We start from the raw sequence: 26,145 nt of genomic DNA on the forward strand, positions 1-26,145 counted from the left end.
TGATTTCAGAATACCGTTAGTTTATTGGACAAAACAGCCAGAAATGGAAAAACCGCATAACTAAGAACTACTATCGAGAAGAAAATAAATGTGCAAAACCATGGAAAGACATTGACAGATTGGAAAGCGGATCAGAGGCTGGCCAATGGATCAGAGGCTGGCCAATGGATACGGTTGAATTATATGATTGGCAGGTTCGCTGTGTGTGATTAGTCTGACTGTGTAGAGACAATCCAAACAGGTTTTAATGGAAATTAAAGTGGACATTTATTTCTGTAACGTAACTAAATGCACCCTGTAGATAGATATCCATAAGATCAGTTATAATCAACAAGAAACCCTCTGGAATTACAAACACAAAGTTGATGCTGGTTGATGTGCTGCCATGGCAACACATCAGAAGATGTTCAGTTAAAGGCCCTCAGTCTCCCTGACCCCTCCACTGTTTCTGGCCGTACCACCAGACTACCCCTCCACTGTTACTGTCCGTACCACTAGACTCCCCCTCCGCTGTTACTGTCCGTACCACTAGACTCCCCCTCCACTGTTTCTGTCCGTACCACTAGACTCCCCCTCCACTGTTTCTGTCCGTACCACCAGACTCCCCCTCCACTGTTTCTGTCCGTACCACCAGACTCCCCCTCCACTGTTTCTGGCCGTACCACTAGACTCCCCCTCCACTGTTTCTGTCCGTACCACCAGACTCCCCCTCCACTGTTTCTGTCCGTACCACCAGACTCCCCCTCCGCTGTTTCTGTCCGTACCACTAGACTCCCCCTCCACTGTTACTGTCCGTACCACTAGACTCCCCCTCCGCTGTTACTGTCCGTACCACTAGACTCCCCCTCCGCTGTTACTGTCCGTACCACTAGACTCCCCCTCCACTGTTTCTGGCCGTACCACTAGACTCCCCCTCCACTGTTTCTGCCCATACCACTAGACTGATACAGTGATCTCCAACAGTATTGAGACAGGGACCCATTTTGGTTGTTTTGGCTCTGTACTCCAGCACTATGGATTGGAAATGAGACAGTGACTATGAGGTTAAAGTGCAGACTGTCAGATTTAATTTGAGGGTATTTTCATCCATATTGGGTGAACCGTTTAGAAATTACAGCCCTTTTTGACCATAGTCCCCCTATTTTAAGGGACCAACAGTATTGGGACAAATTCACTGGTGTATTACAGTGGTAAAACACATTGTCCCAGATTCTTAGAACACGATGACGACATCCAGCTGTGACTCTATAAACGTGGATGTCCCAGATTCTTAGAACACGATGACGACATCCAGCTGTGACTCTATAAACGTGGATGTCCCAGATTCTTAGAACACGATGACGACATCCAGCTGTGACTCTATAAACGTGGATGTCCCAGATTCTTAGAACACGATGACGACATCCAGCTGGGACTCTATAAACGTGGATGTCCCAGATTCTTAGAACACGATGACGACATCCAGCTGTGACTCTATAAAACGTGGATGTCCCAGATTCTTAGAACACGATGACGACATCCAGCTGTGACTCTATAAACGTGGATGTCCCAGATTCTTAAAACCCGATGACGACATCCAGCTGGGACTCTATAAACGTGGATGTCCCAGATTCTTAGAACACGATGACGACATCCAGCTGGGACTCTATAAACGTGGATGTCCCAGATTCTTAGAACACGATGACGACATCCAGCTGGGACTCTAGAAACGTGGATGTCCCAGATTCTTAGAACACGATGACGACCTCCAGCTGTGACTCTATAAACATGGATGCATTGGCTGTTTGTTTTGGTTGTAGATCAGATCATTTTGTGCCCAATACAAATAATGGTCATTTGGAGTCACTTTTACCTTTTTAAATAAGAATAGAACATGTTTCTGAACACTTCTACATTAAAAGTGGATTAATTCAGGATTATCCGTAACCATGGTAGCATCTACATTAATGTAGAAGCGTTCAGAAACATATTCTATTCTTATATACAATAAAAGTGACTCCAAAGGACCTGTTTCTAGTCCTACTGGGAGAAAGAGGAACAACCAGAATGGTTTCTAGTCCTACTGGGAGAAAGAGGAACAACCAGAATGGTTTCTAGTCCTACTGGGAGAAAGAGGAACAACCAGAATGGTTTCTAGTCCTACTGAGAGAAAGAGGAACAACCAGAATGGTTTCTAGTCCTACTGGGAGAAAGAGGAACAACCAGAATGGTTTCTAGTCCTACTGGGAGAAAGAGGAACAACCAGAATGGTTTCTAGTCCTACTGGGAGAAAGAGGAACAACCAGAATGGTTTCTAGTCCTACTGGGAGAAAGAGGAACAACCAAAATGGTTTCTAGTCCTACTGGGAGAAAGAGGAACAACCAAAATGGTTTCTAGTCCTACTGGGAGAAAGAGGAACAACCAAAATGGTTTCTAGTCCTACTGGGAGAAAGAGGAACAACCAAAATGGTTTCTAGTCCTACTGGGAGAAAGAGGAACAACCAAAATGGTTTCTAGTCCTACTGGGAGAAAGAGGAACAACCAAAATGGTTTCTAGTCCTACTGGGAGAAAGAGGAACAACCAAAATGGTTTCTAGTCCTACTGGGAGAAAGAGGAACAACCAAAATGGTTTCTAGTCCTACTGGGAGAAAGAAGAACAACAGGAATGGTTTCTAGTCCTACTGGGAGAAAGAGGAACAACCAAAATGGTTTCTAGTCCTACTGGGAGAAAGAGGAACAACCAAAATGGTTTCTAGTCCTACTGGGAGAAAGAGGAACAACCAAAATGGTTTCTAGTCCTACTGGGAGAAAGAGGAACAACCAAAATGGTTTCTAGTCCTACTGGGAGAAAGAAGAACAACATGAATGGTTTCTAGTCCTACTGAGAGAAAGAGGAACAAAAGGAATGGTTTCTAGTCCTACTGGGAGAAAGAAGAACAACAGGAATGGTTTCTAGTCTTACTGGGGGAAAGAGGAACAACAGGAATGGTTTCTAGTCCTACTGGGAGAAAGAAGAACAACAGGAATGGTTTCCAGTCCTACTGGGGGAAAGAGGAACAACAGGAATGGTTTCTAGTCCTACTGAGAGAAAGAGGAACAACAGGAATGGTTTCTAGTCCTACTGAGAGAAAGAGGAACAACAGGAATGGTTTCTAGTCCTACTGAGAGAAAGAGGAACAACAGGTATGGTTTCTAGTCCTACTGTAGCAGGTCAAGACTTGTTCATTATTTGAAAAACAGCTGATTTGAGGTAATTGATTTTCCTCACGGAATTAACAAACACAACATGTAAAATTTAAATCAGTCAAACAGTGTCTTAAAATATCCAATCAATGGGTGATACTGTGTCCAAACACAGGGTAGATGGGGGGGTGTTGTGTACAGACTGTTAAAAGTGCTGTGGAGTTTACAGAAGGTCCCCCTCCAACCCCTACAGGGCTGAGGTCTCAGACACTAGGGAACAGCAACACGGGCTCAGACAGCCCTCCTCTCCTCCTGCTCTTCTCATTTCAGGCCCGTCTCAGCCTGTTGCGCCGGTGGCTCCTGTTACTGAACATCAGGTGAGGGTCAAACGTATATCTGCAGAGAGAAGAACAGAGGGGTGGGTTAGAGCTAGGTGGTCTGTAGAGAGGAGAGGGGTGGGGTAGAGCTGGGTGGTCTGTAGAGAGGAGAGGGTTAGAGCTGGGTGGTCTGTAGAGAGGAGAGGGGTGGGTTAGAGCTAGGTGGTCTGTAGAGAGGAGAGGGGTGGGTTAGAGCTGGGTGGTCTGTAGAGAGGAGAGGGTTAGAGCTGGGTGGTCTGGGGAGAGGAGAGGGTTAGAGCTGGGTGGCCTGGGGAGAGGAGAGGGTTAGAGCTGGGTGGTCTGGGGAGAGGAGAGGGTTAGAGCTGGGTGGTCTGGAGAGAGGAGAGGGGTGGGTTAGAGCTAGGTGGTCTGTAGAGAGGAGAGGGGTGGGTTAGAGCTAGGTGGTCTGTAGAGAGGAGAGGGGTGGGGTAGAGCTGGGTGGTCTGGGGAGAGGAGAGGGTTAGAGCTGGGTGGTCTGGGGAGAGGAGAGGGTTAGAGCTGGGTGGTCTGGGGAGAGGAGAGGGTTAGAGCTGGCTGGTCTGGGGAGAGGAGAGGGGTGGGTTAGAGCTAGGTGGTCTGTAGAGAGGAGAGGGGTGGGTTAGAGCTAGGTGGTCTGTAGAGAGGAGAGGGGGGGGGGGGTAGAGCTGGGTGGTTGGTCAGTGTACCGTGCATACCGTGTATCGTAGACCCCAGGGGTCCTACAGGACTGTCCAGAACAGGACTGGAGCATCATCAGTCTGTGGTTCATCTTCTCCAGGACTTCCTGGTCGATGGTCTTAGCCAGGTTAATGAGCTGGTAGGGGTCAACTGTAATGTTATATACCTCTACAAACACCTGGGGAACACAGAGAGAGAGTTAGTTATTACTAATGACCTGGTAGGGGTCTACTGTAATGTTATACACCTGGGGAACACAGAGAGAGAGTTAGTTATTACTAATGACCTGGTAGGGGTCTACTGTAATGTTATACACCTGGGGAACACAGAGAGAGAGTTAGTTATTACTAATGACCTGGTAGGGGTCTACTGTAATGTTATACACCTGGGGAACACAGAGAGAGAGTTAGTTATTACTAATGACCTGGTAGGGGTCTACTGTAATGTTATACACCTGGGGAACACAGAGAGAGCGTTAGTTATTACTAATGACCTGGTAGGGGTCTACTGTAATGTTATACACCTGGGGAACACAGAGAGAGAGTTAGTTATTACTAATGACCTGGTAGGGGTCTACTGTAATGTTATACACCTGGGGAACACAGAGAGAGATATTAGCTGGTGAGACATGTCTACACATCCCTAGTGACTAAACAGTTCTCTCCCTTTTACCTCGTTGTCATCAAACTCGCAGTACTGGAGGTTGGCAGAGGGGGCGACGGTACGAACGCAGGCATATGTGTTGTTGAAGGAGTCCTCACACACACAGTCAGGGAAACATACGGAGACCCCAGGACCCAGCAGGGGGCAGGCGGGATCAGACACATTAGACCCCTCCCCTTCATACTCCACCAGGAAGTCTGTTCTCCACGTAGTGCTGTTCACAGATCCCTCCTGACACAGAGAATACACACACCAGTTAAACACAGATCCCTCCTGACACAGAGAATACACACACCAGTTAAACACAGATCCCTCCTGACACAGAGAATACACACAACTGCCACCATGTCTAGGCTGCGTTGCGCTAGGCTACTGGGCTGCGTTGCGCTAGGGCCTACATTGCGCTAGGGCTACTGGGCTGCGTGCGCTAGGCTACTGGGCTGCGTTGCGCTAGGCTACTGGGCTGCGTTGCGCTAGGCTACTGGGCTGCGTTGCGCTAGGCTACTGGGCTGCGTTGCGCTAGGCTACTGGGCTGCGTTGCGCTAGGACTGGGCCTAGGCCTGGCTGCGTTGCGCTAGGCTACTGGGCTGCGTTGCGCTAGGCTAACTGGGCTGCGTTGCGCTAGGCTACTGGCTGCGTTGCGCTAGGCTACTGGTTGCGTTGCGCTAGGCTACTGGCTGCGTTGCGCTAGGCTCATTGCGCTGCGTTGCGCTAGGCTACGTTGCGCTAGGCTACTAGGCTGCGTTGCCTAGGCTATAGGCTGCGTTGCTGCTAGGCTACTAGGCTGCGTTGCGCTAGGGCTACGTGTGCTAGGCTGCAGTTGTGCTAGGCTACTAGGCTTGCGTTGTGCTAGGCTGCGTTGTGCTAGGCTGCGTTGTGCTGGCTGCGTTGTGCTAGGCTGCGTTGTGCTAGGCTGCGTTGTGCTAGGCTGCGTTGTGCTAGGCTGCGTTGTGCTAGGCTGCGTTGTGCTAGGCTGCGTTGTGCTAGGCTGCGTTGTGCTAGGCTGCGTTGTGCTAGGCTGCGTTGTGCTAGGCTGCGTTGTGCTAGGCTGCGTTGTGCTAGGCTGCGTTGTGCTAGGCTGCGTTGTGCTAGGCTGCGTTGTGCTAGGCTGCGTTGTGCTAGGCTGCGTTGTGCTAGGCTGCGTTGTGCTAGGCTACGTTGTGCTAGGCTACGTTGTGCTAGGCTACTAGGCTGCGTTGACGTTGTACTAGGTGTGATATATAGTATAGTGGGTCTGTATGGGGTTCTCACCAGTACAGACAGGTAGGACATGACTTTGTACTAGGTGTTTATATATAGTATAGTGGGTTCTCACCAGTACAGACAGGAAGGACATGCCGTCCATGGCAGTCTTGCTGACGTTGTAACCGGCCATGTCCAGGATGGTAGGACCCAGGTCAACGTTCTGGACCGCCAGGCCCGGTGGTCTGGTTAGGCTTGATGTTGGGCCCTCGGATCAGCAGAGGAACTCTTATATCAGACTCATACAGCTGCCTCTTATCCAAGGGGAGAGAGAACTGACCTGGGGGGAGGGTGGGGGGAGGAGAGGGGATGGGGGGGGGGTCAGCAGAGTGGTATCCAGTGGGAGGAGAGAACTGACCTGGGGGGGTGGGAGGAGGAGGAGAGGGGGGGGGGGGGGGGGTCAGCAGAGTGGTATCCAGGGGGAGAGAGAGAACTGACCTGGGGGGGTGGGGGGAGGAGAGGGGGGGGGGGGGGGGGTCAGCAGAGTGGTATCCAGGGGGAGAGAGAACTGACCTGGGGGGTGGGAGGAGGAGAGGGGGGGGGGGGGGGGTCAGCAGAGTGGTATCCAGGGGGGAGAGAGAGAACTGACCTGGGGGGGGGGGGGGGGTCAGCAGAGTGGTATCCAGGGGAGAGAGAACTGACCTGGGGGGTGGGAGGAGGAGAGGGGGGGGGGGTCAGCAGAAGTGGTATCTATCCTCTTAGGAGGGGGTGGAGCTTACTTTTCTGAAGGCAGTGTGTGTGTTGTTTACCTGAATCAAGTGTGTTGTGTACCTGTGTCAGGTGTGTTGTGTACCTGTGTCAGGTGTGTTGTGTACCTGTGTCAGGTGTGTTGTGTATCAGGTGTGTTGTGTTTTTTAAATATATTTTACCTTTATTTAACTAGGCAAGTCAGTTAAGAACAAATTCTTATTTTCAATGACGGCCTAGGAAGAGTGAGTTAACTGCCTTGTTCAGGGGCAGAACGACAGATTTGTACCTTGTCAGCTGGGGGGTTTGAACTTGCAACCTTCTGGTTACTAGTCCAACGCTCTAACCACTAGGCTACCTGCCGTGTACCTGTGTGGTATCCGTTGTCTGAGGTAAAGATGATGTAAGTGTTGTCCAGTTCCCCTCTGACCTCTAACCTCTTCACCACCTTCTCCACCAAGTCATCCACTGACAGCAGAGTACGCCACCTAGTGGGGTGGAGGGCAAACATTACTCAAAGGATAGGGGGGGATACATTATAACTCATAAAGGATACATTATAACTCATAAAGGATAGGGGGGGATACATTATAACTCATAAAGGATAGGGGGGGATACATTATAACTCATAAAGGATACATTATAACTCAAAGGATAGGGGGGGATACATTATAACTCATAAAGGATACATTTATAACTCAAAGGATAGGGGGGGGATACATTATAAACTCATAAAGGATACATTATAACTCATAAAGGATAGGGGGGGATACATTATAACTCATAAAGGATAGGGGGGGATACATTATAACTCAAAGATAGGGGGGGATACATTATAACTCAAAGGATACATTATAACTCATAAAAGGATAGGGGGGGATACATTATACATCATAAAGGATAGGGGGGGGATACATTATAACTCATAAAGGATAGGGGGGGATACATTATAACTCATAAAGGATAGGGGGGGATACATTATAACTCATAAAGGATACATTATAACTCCATAAAGGATAGGGGGGGATACATTATAACTCATAAAGGATACATTATAACTCATAAAGGATACATTATAACTCATAAAGGATAGGGGGGGATACATATAACTCATAAAGGATACATTATAACTCATAAAGGATAGGGGGGGATACATTATAACTCATAAGGATAGGGGGGGGGATACATTATAACTCATAAAGGATAGGGGGGGGATACATTATAACTCATAAAGGATAGGGGGGGATACATTATAACTCATAAAGGATAGGGGGGGGGGGATACATTATAACTCATAAAGGATAGGGGGGGATACATTATAACTCATAAAGGATAGGGGGGGGGATACATTATAACTCATAAAGGATAGGGGGGGGGATACAGTATAACTCATAAAGGATAGGGGGGGGGATACATTATAACTCATAAAGGATACATTATAACTCATAAAGGATAGGGGGGGATACATTATAACTCATAAAGGATACATTATAACTCATAAAGGATAGGGGGGGATACATTATAACTCATAAGGATAGGGGGGGGATACATTATAACGCATAAAGGATAGGGGGGATACATTATAACTCATAAAGGATAGGGGGGGATACATTATAACTCATAAAGGATACATTATAACTCATAAAGGATACATTATAACTCATAAAGGATAGGGGGGGATACATTATACTCATAAAGGATAGGGGGGGATACCTTATAACTCATAAAGGATACATTATAACTCATAAAGGATAGGGGGGGATACATTATAACTCATAAAGGATAGGGGGGGGATACATTATAACTCATAAAGGATAGGGGGGATACATTATAACTCAAAGGATACATTATAACTCATAAAGGATAGGGGGGGATACATTATAACTCATAAAGGATAGGGGGGGATACATTATAACTCATAAAGGATAGGGGGGGATACATTATAACTCATAAAGGATAGGGGGGGATACATTATAACTCATAAAGGATAGGGGGGATACATTATAACTCATAATGTATCCCCCCCCTATCCTTTATAACTCATAAAGGATAGGGGGGCATTGTGAGAGAAGATGGGAGGAGAGAGAAGAGGAGGTACTACTAACCGTTTCCTGTAGGCCTCGTCCAGCAACTCGATAGAGGAGTTGGTCATGGGAGTCTTGGCCTGTCTGATCAGCCAGTGCTTGTCCTGGAGGTCATTATGGGACAGACAGAGCACTAATTAACTGGTAGGTCTCTGCGGTGTGTTGAGAGGTCAGACGTGGCCATCAGACAGTGGGAAAGGAGAGGGGATACCTAGTCTGAAAGCACTGAAATGTGTCTTCAGCATTTAACCCAACCCCTGAGGTGCGGGGGACTGCCTTAATCCACGTCAACGACATCAGCTCCCGTAAAGCATTACTGTTAGGGGTAACTGCCTTGCTCAAGAGAAGAACGTCTCGGGGGTTCGAACCAGAAACCTTTCGGGTTACTGGCCCTACGCTAGGCTACACGTCACCCCTAAAAACGGTAAGAGAGGACGAAGAGACGTTCCCCCCTAAAACGGTAGAGAGGACGAAGAGACGTTCCCCCCTAAAACGGTAGAGATATGGTATGGGTGGTGTGGTATGATTGGTGTGGTGTGGTTGGTGTGGTTGCTGTGGTGTGGTGTGGTTGGTGTGGTTGTTGTGGTGTGGTTGTTGTGGTGTGGTATGGTTGTTGTGGTATGGTTTGGTTGTTGTGGTATGGTATGGTGTGGTTGGTGTGTGGTATGGTTGGTGTGGTATGGTTGGTGTGGTGTGGGTGGTGTGGTATGGTTGTGTGGTATGTGTGGTGTGGTTGTTGTGGTATGGTATAGGTGGTGTGGGATGATTGGTGTGGTGTGGTTGGTGTGGTATGGTGTGGTTGCTGTGGTATGGTTGGTGTGGTATGGTTGGTGTGGTATGGTATGGTATGGTTGCTGTGGTGTGGTGTGGTTGGTGTGGTTGTTGTGGTGGTGTGGTATGGTTGTTGTGGTATGGTTTGGTTGTTGTGGTATGGTATGGTGTGGTTGGTGTGTGGTATGGTTGGTGTGGTGTGGGTAGTGTGGTTTGGTTGTTGTGGTGTGGTATGGTTGTGTGGTATGTGTGGTATGGTATGGTGTGGTGTGGTTGTTGTGGTATGGTTGGTGTGGTGTGGTTGTTGTGGTATGGTTGGTGTGTGGTATGGTTGGTGTGTGGTGTGGTTGGTGTGTGGTGTGGTTGTTGTGTAGTGGTTGTTGTGGTATGGTATGGTTGGTGGGGTATGGTTGGTGTGGTGTGGTTGGTGTATGGTATGGTTGGTGTGGTTGTTGTGGTGTGGTATGGTTGGTGTGTGGTGTGGTAGGGTTGGTGTGGTATGGTTGGTATGGTTGTTGTGGTATGGTTGTTGTGGTATGGTTGGTGTGGTATGGTATGGTTGGTGTGGTATGGTTGTTGTGGTGTGGTATGGTATGGTTGGTGTGGCATGGTTGTTGTGGTGTGGTATGGTTGTTGTGGTGTGGTATGGTGTGGTATGGTTGGTGTGGTGTGGTTGTTGTGGTATGGTTGGTGTGGTTGTTGTGGTGTGGTATGGTATGGTTGTGGTGGTGTGGTATGGTATGGTTGTTGTGGTATGGTATGGTTGGTATGGTGTGGTTGTTGTGGTTGTTGTGGTGTGGTATGGTATGGTTGTTGTGGTATGGTTGGTGTGGTGTGGTTGGTGTGGTGTGGTGGTTGTTGTGGTGTGGTGTGGTGTGGTATGGTTGGTGTGGTTGTTGTTGTATGGTTGGTGTGGTGTGGTTGTTGTGGTATGGTGTGGTTGTTGTGGTATGGTTGGTGTGGTGTGGTTGTTGTGGTATGGTTGGTGTGGTGTGGTTGTTGTGGTGTGGTTGTTGTGGTATGGTTGGTGTGGTGTGGTTGGTGTGGTGTGGTTGTTGTGGTATGGTGTGGTTGTTGTGGTATGGTGTGGTTGTTGTGGTATGGTTGGTGTGGTGTGGTGTGGTTGTTGTGGTATGGTTGTTGTGGTATGGTATGGTTGTTGTGGTGTGGTATGGTTGTTGTGGTATGGTATGGTTGTTGTGGTATGGTTGTTGTGGTATGGGTGGTGTGGTTGTTTTGGTATGGTTGTTGTGGTGTGGTATGGTTGTTTTGGTATGGTTGTTGTGGTGTGGTATGGTTGTTTTGGTATGGTTGTTGTGGTGTGGTATGGTTGTTTTGGTATGGTTGTTGTGGTGTGGTATGGTTGTTTTGGTATGGTTGTTGTGGTGTGGTATGGTTGTTGTGGTATGGTATGGTTGTTTTGGTATGGTTGTTGTGGTGTGGTGTGGTTGGAATGGGTGGTATGGTGTGGTGTGGTTGGTATGAGTGGTATGGTGTGGTGTGGTTGGTGTGGTGTGGTATGGTGTGGTATGGTGTGGTATGGTATGGGGTGGTTGGTATGGTTGGTGTGGTGTGGTATGGTTGGTATGGTGTGGTATGGTTGGTGTAGTTGTGGTATGGTTGGTGTGGTAGGGTTGGTGTGGTAGGGTTGTTGTTGTATGGTTGGTGTGGTGTGGTTGTTGTGGTATGGTGTGGTTGTTGTGGTATGGTTGGTGTGGTGTGGTTGTTGTGGTATGGTTGGTGTGGTGTGGTTGTTGTGGTATGGTGTGGTTGTTGTGGTATGGTTGGTGTGGTGTGGTTGTTGTGGTATGGTGTGGTTGTTGTGGTATGGTTGGTTGTGGTGTGGTTGGTGTGGTGTGGTTGTTGTGGTATGGTTGTTGTGGTATGGTATGGTTGTTGTGGTGTGGTATGGGTTGTTGTGGTATGGTTGTTGTGGTGTGGTGTGGTATGGTTGTTTTGGTATGGTTGTTGTGGTATGGTGTGGTTGTTGTGGTATGGTTGGTGTGGTGTGGTTGTTGTGGTATGGTGTGGTTGTTGTGGTATGGTTGTGTGGTGTGGTTGGTGTGGTGTGGTTGTTGTGGTATGGTTGTTGTGGTATGGTATGGTTGTTGTGGTGTGGTATGGTTGTTTGTGGTATGGTTGTTGTGGTGTGGTGTGGTATGGTTGTTTTGGTATGGTTGTTGTGGTGTGGTGTGGTATGGTTGTTTTGGTATGGTTGTTGTGGTGTGGTATGGTTGTTTTTGGTATGGTTGTTGTGGTGTTGGTATGGTTGTTTTGGTATGGTTGTTGTGGTGTGGTATGGTTGTTTTGGTATGGTTGTTGTGGTGTGGTATGGTTGTTTTGGTATGGTTGTTGTGGTGTGGTATGGTTGTTTTGGTGTGGTATGGTTGTTTTGGTATGGTTGTTGTGGTGTGGTATGGTTGTTTGGTATGGTTGTTGTGGTGTGGTATGGTTGTTTTGGTATGGTTGTTGTGGTGTGGTATGGTTGTTTTGGTATGGTTGTTGTGGTGTGGTATGGTTGTTTTGGTATGGTTGTTGTGGTGTGGTATGGTTGTTTTGGTATGGTTGTTGTGGTGTGGTATGGTTGTTTTGGTATGGTTGTTGTGGTGTGGTATGGTTGTTTTGGTATGGTTGTTGTGGTGTGGTATGGTTGTTTTGGTATGGTTGTTGTGGTGTGGTATGGTTGTTTTGGTATGGTTGTTTTGGTATGGTTGTTGTGGTATGGTTGTTTTGGTATGGTTGTTGTGGTGTGGTGTGGTTGGAATGGGTGGTATGGTGTGGTGTGGTTGGTATGAGTGGTATGGTGTGGTGTGGTTGGTGTGGTGTGGTATGGTGTGGTATGGTTGGTATGGTATGGGGTGGTTGGTATGGTTGGTTGTGGTGTGGTATGGTTGGTATGGTGTGGTATGGTTGGTGTAGTTGTGGTATGGTTGGTGTGGTAGGGTTGGTGTGGTAGGGTTGTTGTAGTATGGTTGGTGTGGTGTGGTATGGTGTGGTATGGTGTGGTATGGTGTGGTTGGTGTTGTATGGTTGTTGTGGTATGGTTGTTGTGGTATGGTAGGGTTGTTGTGGTATGGTATGGTATGGTTGTTGTGGTATGGTATGGTTGTTGTGGTATGGTTGGTATGGTATGGTGTGGTTGTTGTGGTATGGTTTGTATGGTGTGGTGTGGTTGGTGTAGTATGGTTGGTGTAGTATGGTTGGTGTGGTTGTGGTATGGTATGGTGTTGTATGGTTGGTTGGTGTGGTTGTGGTATGGTTGTTGTGGTGTGGTGTGGTATGGTTGTGTATGGTTGGTGTGGTATGGTTGGTATGGTGTGGTTGGAATGGTATGGTATGGTTGGTGTGGTTGGTGTGGTGTGGTTGGTATGGTGTGGTTGGTGTGGTATGGTGTGGTTGGTATGGTATTAATTTTTTTTAATTTTACCTTTATTTAACCAGGCAAGTCAGTTAAGAACAAATTCTTATTTTCAATGACGGCCTAGGAACAGTGGGTTAACTGCCTGTTCAGGGGCAGAGCGACAGATTTGTACCTTGTCAGCTCGGGGGTTTGAACTCGCAACCTTCCGGTTACTGGTTGGTGTGGTGCGGTATGGTTGGTATGGTGTGGTTGGTGTGGTATGGTGTGGTATAGTGTGGTTGGTATGGTGTGGTGTGGTATGGTGTGGTTAGTGTGGTGTGGTATGGTTAGTGTGGTGTGGTGTGGTTGGTGTGGTATGGTGTGGTTGTTGTGATATGGTTGTTGTGGTATGTTGTGGTATGGTGTGGTATGGTTGGTGTGGTATGGTTGGTATGGTTGGTATGGTAGGTGTGGTGTGGTGTGTATGGTTGTTGTGGTATGGTATGTATGGTGTGGTATAGTTGCTGTGGTTGTTTCCATGTTTAGAGCCTACCTTCCCATGGACGTTGAAGTTGGGGTCTCGAGGGGCCTTGAGGTCCTTGAAGCGGTCCTGGTACTGCGGGGCGGGGGTCCAGGGGGCGTGGGGGGCGGGGGTCGAAACCATCATGAAGAACGGACGGTAGTTAGACTTATACTGGAGGAAGTCTAGAGACATGTTGGTCTGGAGAGGACAGAGACAGAGGTAGTTAGACTGGAGGAAGTCTGGAGAGGACAGAGACCGAGGTAGTTAGACTGGAGGAAGTCTAGAGAGGACAGAGACAGAGGTAGTTAGACTGGAGGAAGTCTGGAGACATGTTGGTCTGGAGAGGACAGAGACAGAGGTAGTTAGACTGGAGGAAGTCTAGAGACATGTTGGTCTGGAGAGGACAGAGACAGACTGGAGGAAGTCTAGAGACATGTTGGTCTGGAGAGGACAGAGACAGAGGTAGTTAGACTGGAGGAAGTCTAGAGGCATGTTGGTCTGGAGAGGACAGAGACAGAGGTAGTTAGACTGGAGGAAGTCTAGAGACATGTTGGTCTGGAGAGGACAGAGACAGAGGTAGTTAGACTGGTGTTGATCCCAGACTGATGCTGTAGTGATCAGACCAGGAGTTAGTGGACAGAGATAGAGGTGGTTAGGTGTGTCCTTCAGTAGGACTACTAGCAGATCTTCTTACCAGTACGTCTGTCAGGTAGTCTTCACTGTAGTTCCCTCCATGCTTCTTAGGCTTCCCATTCACAGACAGTGTGTAGTTGTAGTACCGAGAGTTCCTCTCCTGAATAGAACACAGACAGTGTAGTACCTAGAGTTCCTCTCCTGAATAGAACACAGACAGTGTAGTACCGAGAGTTCCTCTCCTGAATAGAACACAGACAGTGTAGTACCGAGAGTTCCTCTCCTGAATAGAACACAGACAGTGTAGTACCGAGAGTTCCTCTCCTGAATAGAACACAGACAGTGTAGTACCTAGAGTTCCTCTCCGGAATAGAACACAGACAGTGTGTAGTTGTAGTACCGAGAGTTCCTCTCCTGAATAGAACACAGACAGTGTAGTACCTAGAGTTCCTCTCCTGAATAGAACACAGACAGTGTAGTACCTAGAGTTCCTCTCCTGAATAGAACACAGACAGTGTAGTACCGAGAGTTCCTCTCCTGAATAGAACACAGACAGTGTAGTACCGAGAGTTCCTCTCCTGAATAGAACACAGACAGTGTAGTACCTAGAGTTCCTCTCCTGAATAGAACACAGACAGTGTAGTACCTAGAGTACCTCTCCTGAATAGAACACAGACAGTGTGTAGTTGTAGTACCTAGAGTTCCTCTCCTGAATAGAACACAGACAGTGTGTAGTTGTAGTACCGAGAGTTCCTCTCCTGAATAGAACACAGACAGTGTAGTACCGAGAGTTCCTCTCCTGAATAGAACACAGACAGTGTGTAGTTGTAGTACCGAGAGTTCCTCTCCTGAATAGAACACAGACAGTGTAGTACCGAGAGTTCCTCTCCTGAATAGAACAGACAGTGTAGTACCTAGAGTTCCTCTCCTGAATAGAACACAGACAGTGTAGTACCGAGAGTTCCTCTCCTGAATAGAACACAGACAGTGTAGTACCGAGAGTTCCTCTCCTGAATAGAACACAGACAGTGTAGTACCGAGAGTTCCTCTCCTGAATAGAACACAGACAGTGTAGTACCTAGAGTTCCTCTCCTGAATAGAACACAGACAGTGTAGTACCGAGAGTTCCTCTCCTGAATAGAACACAGACAGTGTAGTACCTAGAGTTCCTCTCCTGAATAGAACACAGACAGTGTGTAGTTGTAGTACCGAGAGTTCCTCTCCTGAATAGAACACAGACAGTGTAGTACCGAGAGTTCCTCTCCTGAATAGAACACAGACAGTGTAGTACCTAGAGTTCCTCTCCTGAATAGAACACAGACAGTGTAGTACCTAGAGTTCCTCTCCTGAATAGAACACAGACAGTGTAGTACCTAGAGTTCCTCTCCTGAATAGAACACAGACAGTGTGTAGTTGTAGTACCGAGAGTTCCTCTCCTGAATAGAACACAGACAGTGTAGTACCGAGAGTTCCTCTCCTGAATAGAACACAGACAGTGTGTAGTTGTAGTACCGAGAGTTCCTCTCCTGAATAGAACACAGACAGTGTAGTACCTAGAGTTCCTCTCCTGAATAGAACACAGACAGTGTAGTACCTAGAGTTCCTCTCCTGAATAGAACACAGACAGTGTAGTACCGAGAGTTCCTCTCCTGAATAGAACACAGACAGTGTATCTATGTCACTACAGTATTTAAATATTAAATGAATAAGTGAAGGAGATAAAGTTGACCGTCGTATCTAGATTCAGTAGACTACAGAGGTGATAAAGTTGTCTGTCGTGTTTCTAGATTCAGAAGACCACAGAGGAGATAAAGTTGACCGTCGTATCTAGATTCAGTAGACTACAGAGGTGATAAAGTTGTCTGTCGTGTTTCTAGATTCAGTAGACTAGAGGTGATAAAGTTGTCTGTCGTGTTTCTAGATTCAGTAGACCAGAGGAGATAAAGTTGACCGTCGTATCTAGATTCAGTAGACTACAGAGGAGATAGTTGTCTGTCGTGTTTCTAGATTCAGTAGACTACAGAGGAGATAGTTGTCTGTCGTGTTTCTAGATTCAGTAGACTAGAGGTGATAAAGTTGTCTGTCGTGTTTCTAGATTCAGTAGACTACAGAGGAGATAGTTGTCTGTCGTGTTTCTAGATTCAGTAGACTATAGGTGATAAAGTTGTCTGTCGTGTTTCTAGATTCAGTAGACCAGAGGAGATAAAGTTGACCGTCGTATCTAGATTCAGTAGACTACAGAGGAGATAGTTGTCTGTCGTGTTTCTAGATTCAGTAGACTACAGAGGAGATAGTTGTCTGTCGTGTTTCTAGATTCAGTAGACTAAGAGGAGATAGTTGTCTGTCGTGTTTCTAGATTCAGTAGACTAAGAGGAGATAGTTGTCTGTCGTGTTTCTAGATTCAGTAGACTAGAGGTGATAAAGTTGTCTGTCGTGTTTCTAGATTCAGTAGACTACAGAGGAGATAAAGTTGTCTGTCGTGTTTCTGCCGGAACACTCAACTTTTTCCTGATCCTGACTTTTAGTGACCTCTAACCCCAGTTACCCTTGCAGATATAGTAAACAAGGTATGTCAACAATCTTTGATTGATGTGATTTTCCTTCCCAGAGGAAAAACTAGGCCAGAGCAAGCAGCAGACACAGCACCGTTGATTAATGATTGAGTCAGGAATACTGGCAGAAATACGTCTCTGGGGGTCAAAGTGGACCATTAGATTAGACTCACTAGACTGCTGAGGTGACATGTTGTTCTCACCAGAGTCTAGACTGATGTTGTGACGTTAGTAATATAGTGTATAAATGTAGTCTCACCAGTCCGACCCAGTAGTCCCATCCCAGAGGAACGTGCTCCACTCCTCCTGCATCTGGGTTCCCATACTGAAACAGAGACAGTTTTCATACTGAGACAAAGGCAGTTTCCATACTGAGACAGAGACAGTTTCCATACTGAGACAGAGACAGTTTCCATACTAAACCACATGTATAGCCAGTTTCCATACTGAAAGAGTCAGAGAGCCAGAACGAGAGTCAGTTTCCATACTGAATCACAGAGTCAGAACGAGAGTCAGTTTCCATACTGAAAGAGTCAGAGAGACAGAACGAGAGTCAGTTTCCATACTGAAACACAGAGTCAGAGAGACAGAACGAGAGTCAGTTTCCATACTGAATCACAGAGTCAGAGAGACAGAACGAGAGTCAGTTCAGAGATTCAGAGCCAGACAGGGTGACCTCCTCTACATAGATGCATAGTGTGTGACTCAGTAGTTAGGAACAGACTCAGTGGTAAGGGTTAGGGTTAGAGGGTAAGGGTTAGGGTTAGGAACAGACTCAGTGGTAAGGGTTAGGGTTAGAGGGTAAGGGTTAGGGTTTAGGGTAAGGGTTAGGAACAGACAGAGAGTTAGGGTTAGGGTTGACTCAGTGGTAAGGGTTAGGGTTAGTGTGTGACTCAGTGGTTAGGAACAGACAGGGAGTTAGGAACAGACAGGGAGTTAGGAACAGACAGGGAGTTAGGAACAGACAGGGAGTTAGGAACAGACAGGGAGTTAGGAACAGACAGGGAGTTAGGAACAGACAGGGAGTTAGGAACAGACAGGGAGTTAGGAACAGACAGAGTTAGGTGACTAGGAACAGACAGAGTTAGGTGACTAGGAACAGACAGAGTTAGGTGACTAGGAACAGACAGAGAGTTAGGGACATAGGAACAGACAGAGAGTTAGGTGACTAGGAACAGACAGTTAGGTGACTAGGAACAGACAGAGAGTTAGGGACATAGGAACAGACAGAGAGTTAGGTGACTAGGAACATATCAGCATCCTTCTACTGTTACCTACATGTTGATGATGCTCTCTAGTGTAACCTACATACATGACAGGACATGATGATGCTCTCTAGTGTAACCTACATACATGACAGGACATGATGATGCTCTCTAGTGTAACCTACATACATGACAGGACATGATGATGCTCTCTAGTGTAACCTACATACATGACAGGACATGATGATGCTCTCTAGTGTAACCTACATACATGACAGGACATGATGATGCTCTCTAGTGTAACCTACATACATGACAGGACATGATGATGCTCTCTAGTGTAACCTACATACATGACAGGACATGATGATGCTCTCTAGTGTAACCTACATACATGACAGGACATGATGATGCTCTCTAGTGTAACCTACATACATGACAGGACATGATGATGCTCTCTAGTGTAACCTACATACATGACAGGACATGATGATGCTCTCTAGTGTAACCTACATACATGACAGGACATGATGATGCTCTCTAGTGTAACCTACATACATGACAGGACATGATGATGCTCTCTAGTGTAACCTACATACATGACAGGACATGATGATGCTCTCTAGTGTAACCTACATACATGACAGGACATGATGATGCTCTCTAGTGTAACCTACATACATGACAGGACATGATGATGCTCTCTAGTGTAACCTACATACATGACAGGACATGATGATGCTCTCTAGTGTAACCTACATACATGACAGGACATGATGATGCTCTCTAGTGTAACCTACATACATGACAGGACATGATGATGCTCTCTAGTGTAACCTACATACATGACAGGACATGATGATGCTCTCTAGTGTAACCTACATACATGACAGGACATGATGATGCTCTCTAGTGTAACCTACATACATGACAGGACATGATGATGCTCTCTAGTGTAACCTACATACATGACAGGACATGATGATGCTCTCTAGTGTAACCTACATACATGACAGGACATGATGATGCTCTCTAGTGTAACCTACATACATGACAGGACATGATGATGCTCTCTAGTGTAACCTACATACATGACAGGACATGATGATGCTCTCTAGTGTAACCTACATACATGACAGGACATGATGATGCTCTCTAGTGTAACCTACATACATGACAGGACATGATGATGCTCTCTAGTGTAACCTACATACATGACAGGACATGATGATGCTCTCTAGTGTAACCTACATACATGACAGGACATGATGATGCTCTCTAGTGTAACCTACATACATGACAGGACATGATGATGCTCTCTAGTGTAACCTACATACATGACAGGACATGATGATGCTCTCTAGTGTAACCTACATACATGACAGGACATGATGATGCTCTCTAGTGTAACCTACATACATGACAGGACATGATGATGCTCTCTAGTGTAACCTACATACATGACAGGACATGATGATGCTCTCTAGTGTAACCTACATACATGACAGGACATGATGATGCTCTCTAGTGTAACCTACATACATGACAGGACATGATGATGCTCTCTAGTGTAACCTACATACATACATGACAGGACATGATGATGCTCTCTAGTGTAACCTACATACATACATGACAGGACATGATGATGCTCTCTAGTGTAACCTACATACATACATGACAGGACATGATGATGCTCTCTAGTGTAACCTACATACATACATGACAGGACATGATGATGCTCTCTAGTGTAACCTACATACATGACAGGACATGATGATGCTCTCTAGTGTAACCTACATACATGACAGGACATGATGATGCTCTCTAGTGTAACTTACATACATGACAGGACATGATGATGCCGTCTAGTGTAACCTACATACATGACAGGACATGATGATGCTCTCTAGTGTAACCTACATACATGACAGGACATGATGATGCTCTCTAGTGTAACCTACATACATGACAGGACATGATGATGCTGTCTACTGTAACCTACATACATACATACATGACAGGACATGATGATGCTCTCTAGTGTAACCTACATACATGACAGGACATGATGATGCTCTCTAGTGTAACTTACATACATGACATGATGATGCCGTCTAGTGTAACTTACATACATGACAGGACATGATGATGCTCTCTAGTGTAACCTACATACATGACATGATGATGCTCTCTAGTGTAACCTACATACATGACATGATGATGCTCTCTAGTGTAACCTACATACAGGACATGATGATGCTCTCTAGTGTAACCTACATACAGGACATGATGATGCTCTCTAGTGTAACCTACATACATGACAGGAGATGTGAAGATGCTGTGTGTGGTATGGTTGTGGCATACTGTAACCTACATACATGACAGGAGATGTGAAGATGCTGTGTGTGGTATGGTTGTGGCATACTGTCATATTGCTGAAGACTTGTCCAAAGTAAATGCTGTTTTGAATTGAATAACCTGGTTGAGGTGTTTCCCAGTGGTAGGGTTAGTGGTAGAGTTAGATAGGTGAGGTATATTTACCTGGTTGAGGTGCTTCCCAGTGTAGAAGGTCTGGTAACCAGCGTAGGGTTAGTGGTAGAGTTAGGTAGGTGAGGTATATTTACCTGGTTGAGGTGCTTCCCAGTGTAGAAGGTCTGGTAACCAGCGTAGGGTTAGTGGTAGAGTTAGATAGGTGAGGTATATTTACCTGGTTGAGGTGCTTCCCAGTGTAGAAGGTTTGGTAACCAGCGTAGGGTTAGTGGTAGAGTTAGGTGGTAGAGTTAGATAGGTGAGGTATATTTACCTGGTTGAGGTGCTTCCCAGTGTAGAAGGTCTGGTAACCAGCGTAGGGTTGGTGGTAGAGTTAGATAGGTGAGGTATATTTACCTGGTTGAGGTGCTTCCCAGTGTAGAAGGTCTGGTAACCAGCGTAGGGTTGGTGGTAGAGTTAGATAGGTGAGGTATATTTACCTGGTTGAGGTGCTTCCCAGTGTAGAAGGTCTGGTAACCAGCGTAGGGTTAGTGGTAGAGTTAGATAGGTGAGGTATATTTACCTGGTTGAGGTGCTTCCCAGTGTAGAAGGTCTGGTAACCAGCGTAGGGTTAGTGGTAGAGTTAGTGGTAGAGTTAGTAGTAGAGTTAGGTGGTAGAGTTGGGTGGTAGAGTTGGGTGGTAGAGTTGGGTGGTAGAGTTAGGTGGTAGAGTTAGATAGGTGAGGTATATTTACCTGGTTGAGGTGCTTCCCAGTGTAGAAGGTCTGGTAACCAGCGTAGGGTTAGTGGTAGAGTTAGGTGGTAGAGTTAGTGGTAGAGTTAGGTGGTAGAGTTAGGTGGTAGAGTTAGGTAGGTGAGGTATATTTACCTGGTTGAGGTGCTTCCCAGTGTAGAAGGTCTGGTAACCAGCGTAGGGTTAGTGGTAGAGTTAGGTGGTAGAGTTGGGTGGTAGAGTTGGGTGGTAGAGTTGGGTGGTAGAGTTGGGTGGTAGAGTTAGGTGGTAGAGTTAGGTGAGGTATATTTACCTGGTTGAGGTGCTTCCCAGTGTAGAAGGTCTGGTAACCAGCGTAGGGTTAGTGGTAGAGTTGGGTGAGGTATATTTACCTGGTTGAGGTGCTTCCCAGTGTAGAAGGTCTGGTAACCAGCGTAGGGTTAGTGGTAGAGTTAGGTGGTAGAGTTAGGTGGTAGAGTTAGGTGGTAGAGTTAGGTGGTAGAGTTAGATAGGTGAGGTATATTTACCTGGTTGAGGTGCTTCCCAGTGTAGAAGGTCTGGTAACCAGCGTAGGGTTAGTGGTAGAGTTAGGTGGTAGAGTTGGGTGGTAGAGTTGGGTGGTAGAGTTGGGTGGTAGAGTTAGGTGGTAGAGTTAGGTGGTAGAGTTAGGTGGTAGAGTTAGGTGAGGTATATTTACCTGGTTGAGGTGCTTCCCAGTGTAGAAGGTCTGGTAACCAGCGTAGGGTTAGTGGTAGAGTTGGGTGGCAGAGTTGGGTGGTAGAGTTGGGTGGTAGAGTTGGGTGGTAGAGTTAGTGGGAGAGTTGGGTGGTAGAGTTAGTGGTAGAGTTAGTGGTAGAGTTAGGTGGTAGAGTTGGTGAGGTATATTTACCTGGTTGAGGTGCTTCCCAGTGTAGAAGGTCTGGTAACCAGCGTAGGGTTAGTGGTAGAGTTAGGTGGTAGAGTTGGGTGGTAGAGTTGGGTGGTAGAGTTGGGTGGTAGAGTTGGGTGTAGAGTTGGGTGGTAGAGTTAGGTGGTAGAGTTAGGTGGTAGAGTTAGGTGGTAGAGTTAGGTGGTAGAGTTAGGTGGTAGAGTTAGGTGGTAGAGTTAGGTGGTAGAGTTGGGTGGTAGAGTTAGTGGTAGAGTTAGGTGGTAGAGTTAGGTGGTAGAGTTAGGTGGTAGAGTTAGATAGGTGAGGTATATTTACCTGGTTGAGGTGCTTCCCAGTGTAGAAGGTCTGGTAACCAGCGTAGAGTTAGGTGGTAGAGTTAGATAGGTCAGGTATATTTACCTGGTTGAGGTGCTTCCCAGTGTAGAAGGTCTGGTAACCAGCGTAGAGTTAGGTGGTAGAGTTAGGTGGTAGAGTTGGGTGGTAGAGTTGGGTGGTAGAGTTGGGTGGTAGAGTTGGGTGGTAGAGTTGGGTGGTAGAGTTGGGTGGTAGAGTTGGGTGGTAGAGTTGGGTGGTAGAGTTGGGTGGTAGAGTTGGGTGGTAGAGTTGGGTGGTAGAGTTGGGTGGTAGAGTTAGATAGGTGAGGTATATTTACCTGGTTGAGGTGCTTCCCAGCGAAGAAGGTCTGGTAACCAGCGTAGAGTTAGGTGGTAGAGTTGGGTGGTAGAGTTGGGTGAGGTATATTTACCTGGTTGAGGTGCTTCCCAGCAAAGAAGGTCTGGTAACCAGCGTAGGGTTAGTGGTAGAGTTAGGTGGTAGAGTTAGTGGTAGAGTTGGGTGGTAGAGTTGGGTGGTAGAGTTGGGTGGTAGAGTTGGGTGGTAGAGTTGGGTGGTAGAGTTAGATAGGTGAGGTATATTTACCTGGTTGAGGTGCTTCCCAGCGAAGAAGGTCTGGTAACCAGCGTAGAGTTAGGTGGTAGAGTTGGGTGGTAGAGTTGGGTGGTAGAGTTGGGTGGTAGAGTTGGGTGAGGTATATTTACCTGGTTCAGGTACTTCCCAGCAAAGAAGGTCTGGTAACCAGCGTAGGGTTAGTGGTAGAGTTGGGTGGTAGAGTTGGTGAGGTATATTTACCTGGTTGAGGTACTTCCCAGCGAAGAAGGTCTGGTAACCAGCGTAGGGTTAGTGGTAGAGTTAGGTGGTAGAGTTGGGTGGTAGAGTTGGGTGGTAGAGATGGTGAGGTATATTTACCTGGTTCAGGTACTTCCCAGCGAAGAAGGTCTGGTAACCAGCGTAGGCCTGTAGTAGAGCAGGGAAGGTCTTGGGCTCCTGAGTCTTCTGCCAGGCCGTGCTGCTGCAGTTCCCCTCCAGAGTGTTGTTGATCACATGGTGGTTATGAGGATACTTTCCTGTTAGGATGCTGGCTCTGCTGGGACAGCACAGTGGGCTGGCTACAAACTGGGATAAACACAACAACATACTCCCATCAGCATGTCTCCTGGTGCAGTGCAACTACACTCATTCATCTCCAGTCCTGCCCCTGAAACCCTCATCATGCATTCATCTCCTTCCAGAAGGAACCTGCAGGTAAGCATTTGGTTGTACGATGAACAGGATACTCACAGCGTTGGAGACCAACCCTAACCCCTAACAGGATACTCACAGCGTTGGAGACCAACCCTAACCCCTAACTCTGAACAGCATACTCACAGCGTTGGAGACCAACCCTAACCCCTAACAGGATACTCACAGCGTTGGAGACCAACCCCTAACAGGATACTCACAGCGCTGGAGACCAACCCTAACCCCTAACAGGATACTCACAGCGTTGGAGACCAACCCTAACCCCTAACCCTGAACAGGATACTCACAGCGTTGGAGACCAACCCTAACCCCTAACCCCTAACAGGATACTCACAGCGTTGGAGACCAACCCTAACCCCTAACCCCTAACAGGATACTCACAGCGTTGGAGACCAACCCTAACCCCGAACAGGATACTCACAGCGTTGGAGACCAACCCTAACCCCGAACAGGATACTCACAGCGTTGGAGACCAACCCTAACCCCTAACAGGATACTCACAGCGTTGGAGACCAACCCTAACCCCTAACAGGATACTCACAGCGTTGGAGACCAACCCTAACCCCTAACAGGATACTCACAGCGTTGGAGACCAACCCTAACCCTGAACAGGATACTCACAGCGTTGGTAAAGGTGATCCCTGCTTCACCAATCAGTTTCTTGGTCTTGTTCAGTGGGGTCTGAAGAAACACAAAGCGGGTTTTAGAATGTCCCATCCTGAAACCTCAGCTCACAGACACACCTGTTCCGGTAACTTATTTCACACTGATCTGTCATCAACATCTGGCGGTCCTAAACTTTACAATAATAACATCTGAAAAATGTACCTGGATTACAGCATCAAACAGTATCATAAGACTCTCCTGGCCAGACTTCTAGTATACCTACTGAGCATACTGAACTAGTTCAGACTGGCTGCCAAAGACCTGGACTGTGAGAGCAGGGCCCTGCTAAACAATAAGGTGAGAATAGAACCTACTGAAAACATGTCTGCCTTGGGATTTAGGCTAGTTTAGAGAGGAGGAACTGATCACGGGTTTATGAAGGGCCCAGTCCATCAGCTTTAGCTATTGCTGTAGTCGTGTGTATCAAGACTCTCAGAAGTAGGATTGCTGATCAGGGATCAGGTTCCCCCCGTCCATGTAATATTATCCATTATGGAAGGACATCTAAACTGATCAGGGATCAGCAGGACTCCTGACATTTGACACATCCAGTCATGATATGGATTGTTCTGTAGGCTGGTGAGATCGGGGACATGATTAGGCTAGGCAGGCTTGAGGGGGTAGATAACCTAGCAGGTCATGATCAACTTTTGCAAAACAACACACCCTCAACATAGCTGGGCTATATGTGATGGTTATCTATTTATCTAACTCCGCAGCCTAACCGTTAACTAAAAGGTAAACACTGCGCGCATCAGCCCATAGCAGTTCCAACCTAACGTTAGTTCTTCAAACACACCACCAATATATTAAACTAATGTTGTAAACTGATTTACCATGCCCCCAATATATTAAACTAATGTTGTAAACTGATTTACCATGCCCCCAATATATTAAACTAATGTTGTAAACTGATTTACCATGCCCCCAATATATTAAACTAATGTTGTAAACTGATTTACCATGCCCCCAATAACGACGTCCAGATCATCGGTGAGGATCAAAACAACGTTGGGTCTGTGATACCACTTGGCAACGACACAGCAGCGGTTATTCAACAGCAAGGTGACGCAGATTAAGAGACAATTCAATAACGTTGGCAGATTTAACCGAATCGAGCTCATGTTTCACTGTGAAATTAAAGACGGTGTCTTCTCGCTGCGACTCCTAAATTGATAAAAGCGTGAAACTTAGTTAGGAAAATGCTCCTGTGAGGGGGGTTAGAATGACTCGAATAAGTAAGAGCTTTCGGGTCACGGATTTGTATACACCTTCAGAATAAGAGTCAAATCAAGCGTTATTTATACAGCACATTTCAGACAGAATGCAACGCAGTGGAGTACCATAGTATGAGTCATATTACCCATAAAACCTAGTGGTCAAACAAGGAAATAGTTCCAGTCATTTTTCCATCATTCATTTTTCCCATAAGAGATTTTTAGAAACACGTAAAATAATGTCTGTTTTGATAACAGTGTAAATCTCCAGGACAAGGTGACTTGCGGATGTCGCAGGGTTAAATGCTAAACACGTTTCGGTTGAGTGCATTCAGTTGTTCAACTGGCTAGGTATCCTCTTCCCCTTTCCCTTCTAATTAGCTAGATCATCATATCGATGGTTAGAAAAGCCTTTTACACATTTAAATCAACATTTCGAACAGGATGCTTGACAAAAACTGCTGGGGTTTCAAACAACAATTAACTATGTAAACTATTACAGCCCAGGCTTCAACCATATCTGTCTAAATCAGGGTTGAATATTTTCCCGGTATTTTACAAATGTTCCATCCTGAGAATAAATCACTTTTCTCGCTGGTTAACCCTGTCTTTCCGCCAAAACCGAACACTCAGACATCATTACAGATAGCCAGGGACACACCTCATCACTCAGACATCATTACAGATAGCCA

The 26,145-nt window shown here is 46.6% G+C and overlaps 1 protein-coding gene across 1 annotated transcript; it reads right to left on the reverse strand.

Annotated features, from left to right (window-relative positions):
* Nucleotides 1-25,496, reverse strand: LOC109887151 (N-acetylglucosamine-6-sulfatase-like). Its single transcript, XM_031815414.1, is given in 13 exon segments — nucleotides 1-3,560; nucleotides 4,216-4,376; nucleotides 4,871-5,092; nucleotides 6,177-6,281; nucleotides 6,283-6,383; nucleotides 7,160-7,278; nucleotides 8,896-8,978; nucleotides 13,539-13,706; nucleotides 14,203-14,301; nucleotides 16,953-17,018; nucleotides 23,238-23,444; nucleotides 24,192-24,251; nucleotides 25,199-25,496. Coding segments are annotated over 13 exon segments (1,623 nt in total). The 5' UTR covers nucleotides 25,361-25,496; the 3' UTR covers nucleotides 1-3,490.
* Nucleotides 25,497-26,145: the final 649 nt, after the last annotated feature.

This window comes from Oncorhynchus kisutch, unplaced genomic scaffold, assembly GCF_002021735.2.
Source record: "Oncorhynchus kisutch isolate 150728-3 unplaced genomic scaffold, Okis_V2 Okis09a-Okis19a_hom, whole genome shotgun sequence".
In the NCBI taxonomy this organism is placed as follows: Eukaryota; Metazoa; Chordata; class Actinopteri; order Salmoniformes; family Salmonidae; genus Oncorhynchus; species Oncorhynchus kisutch.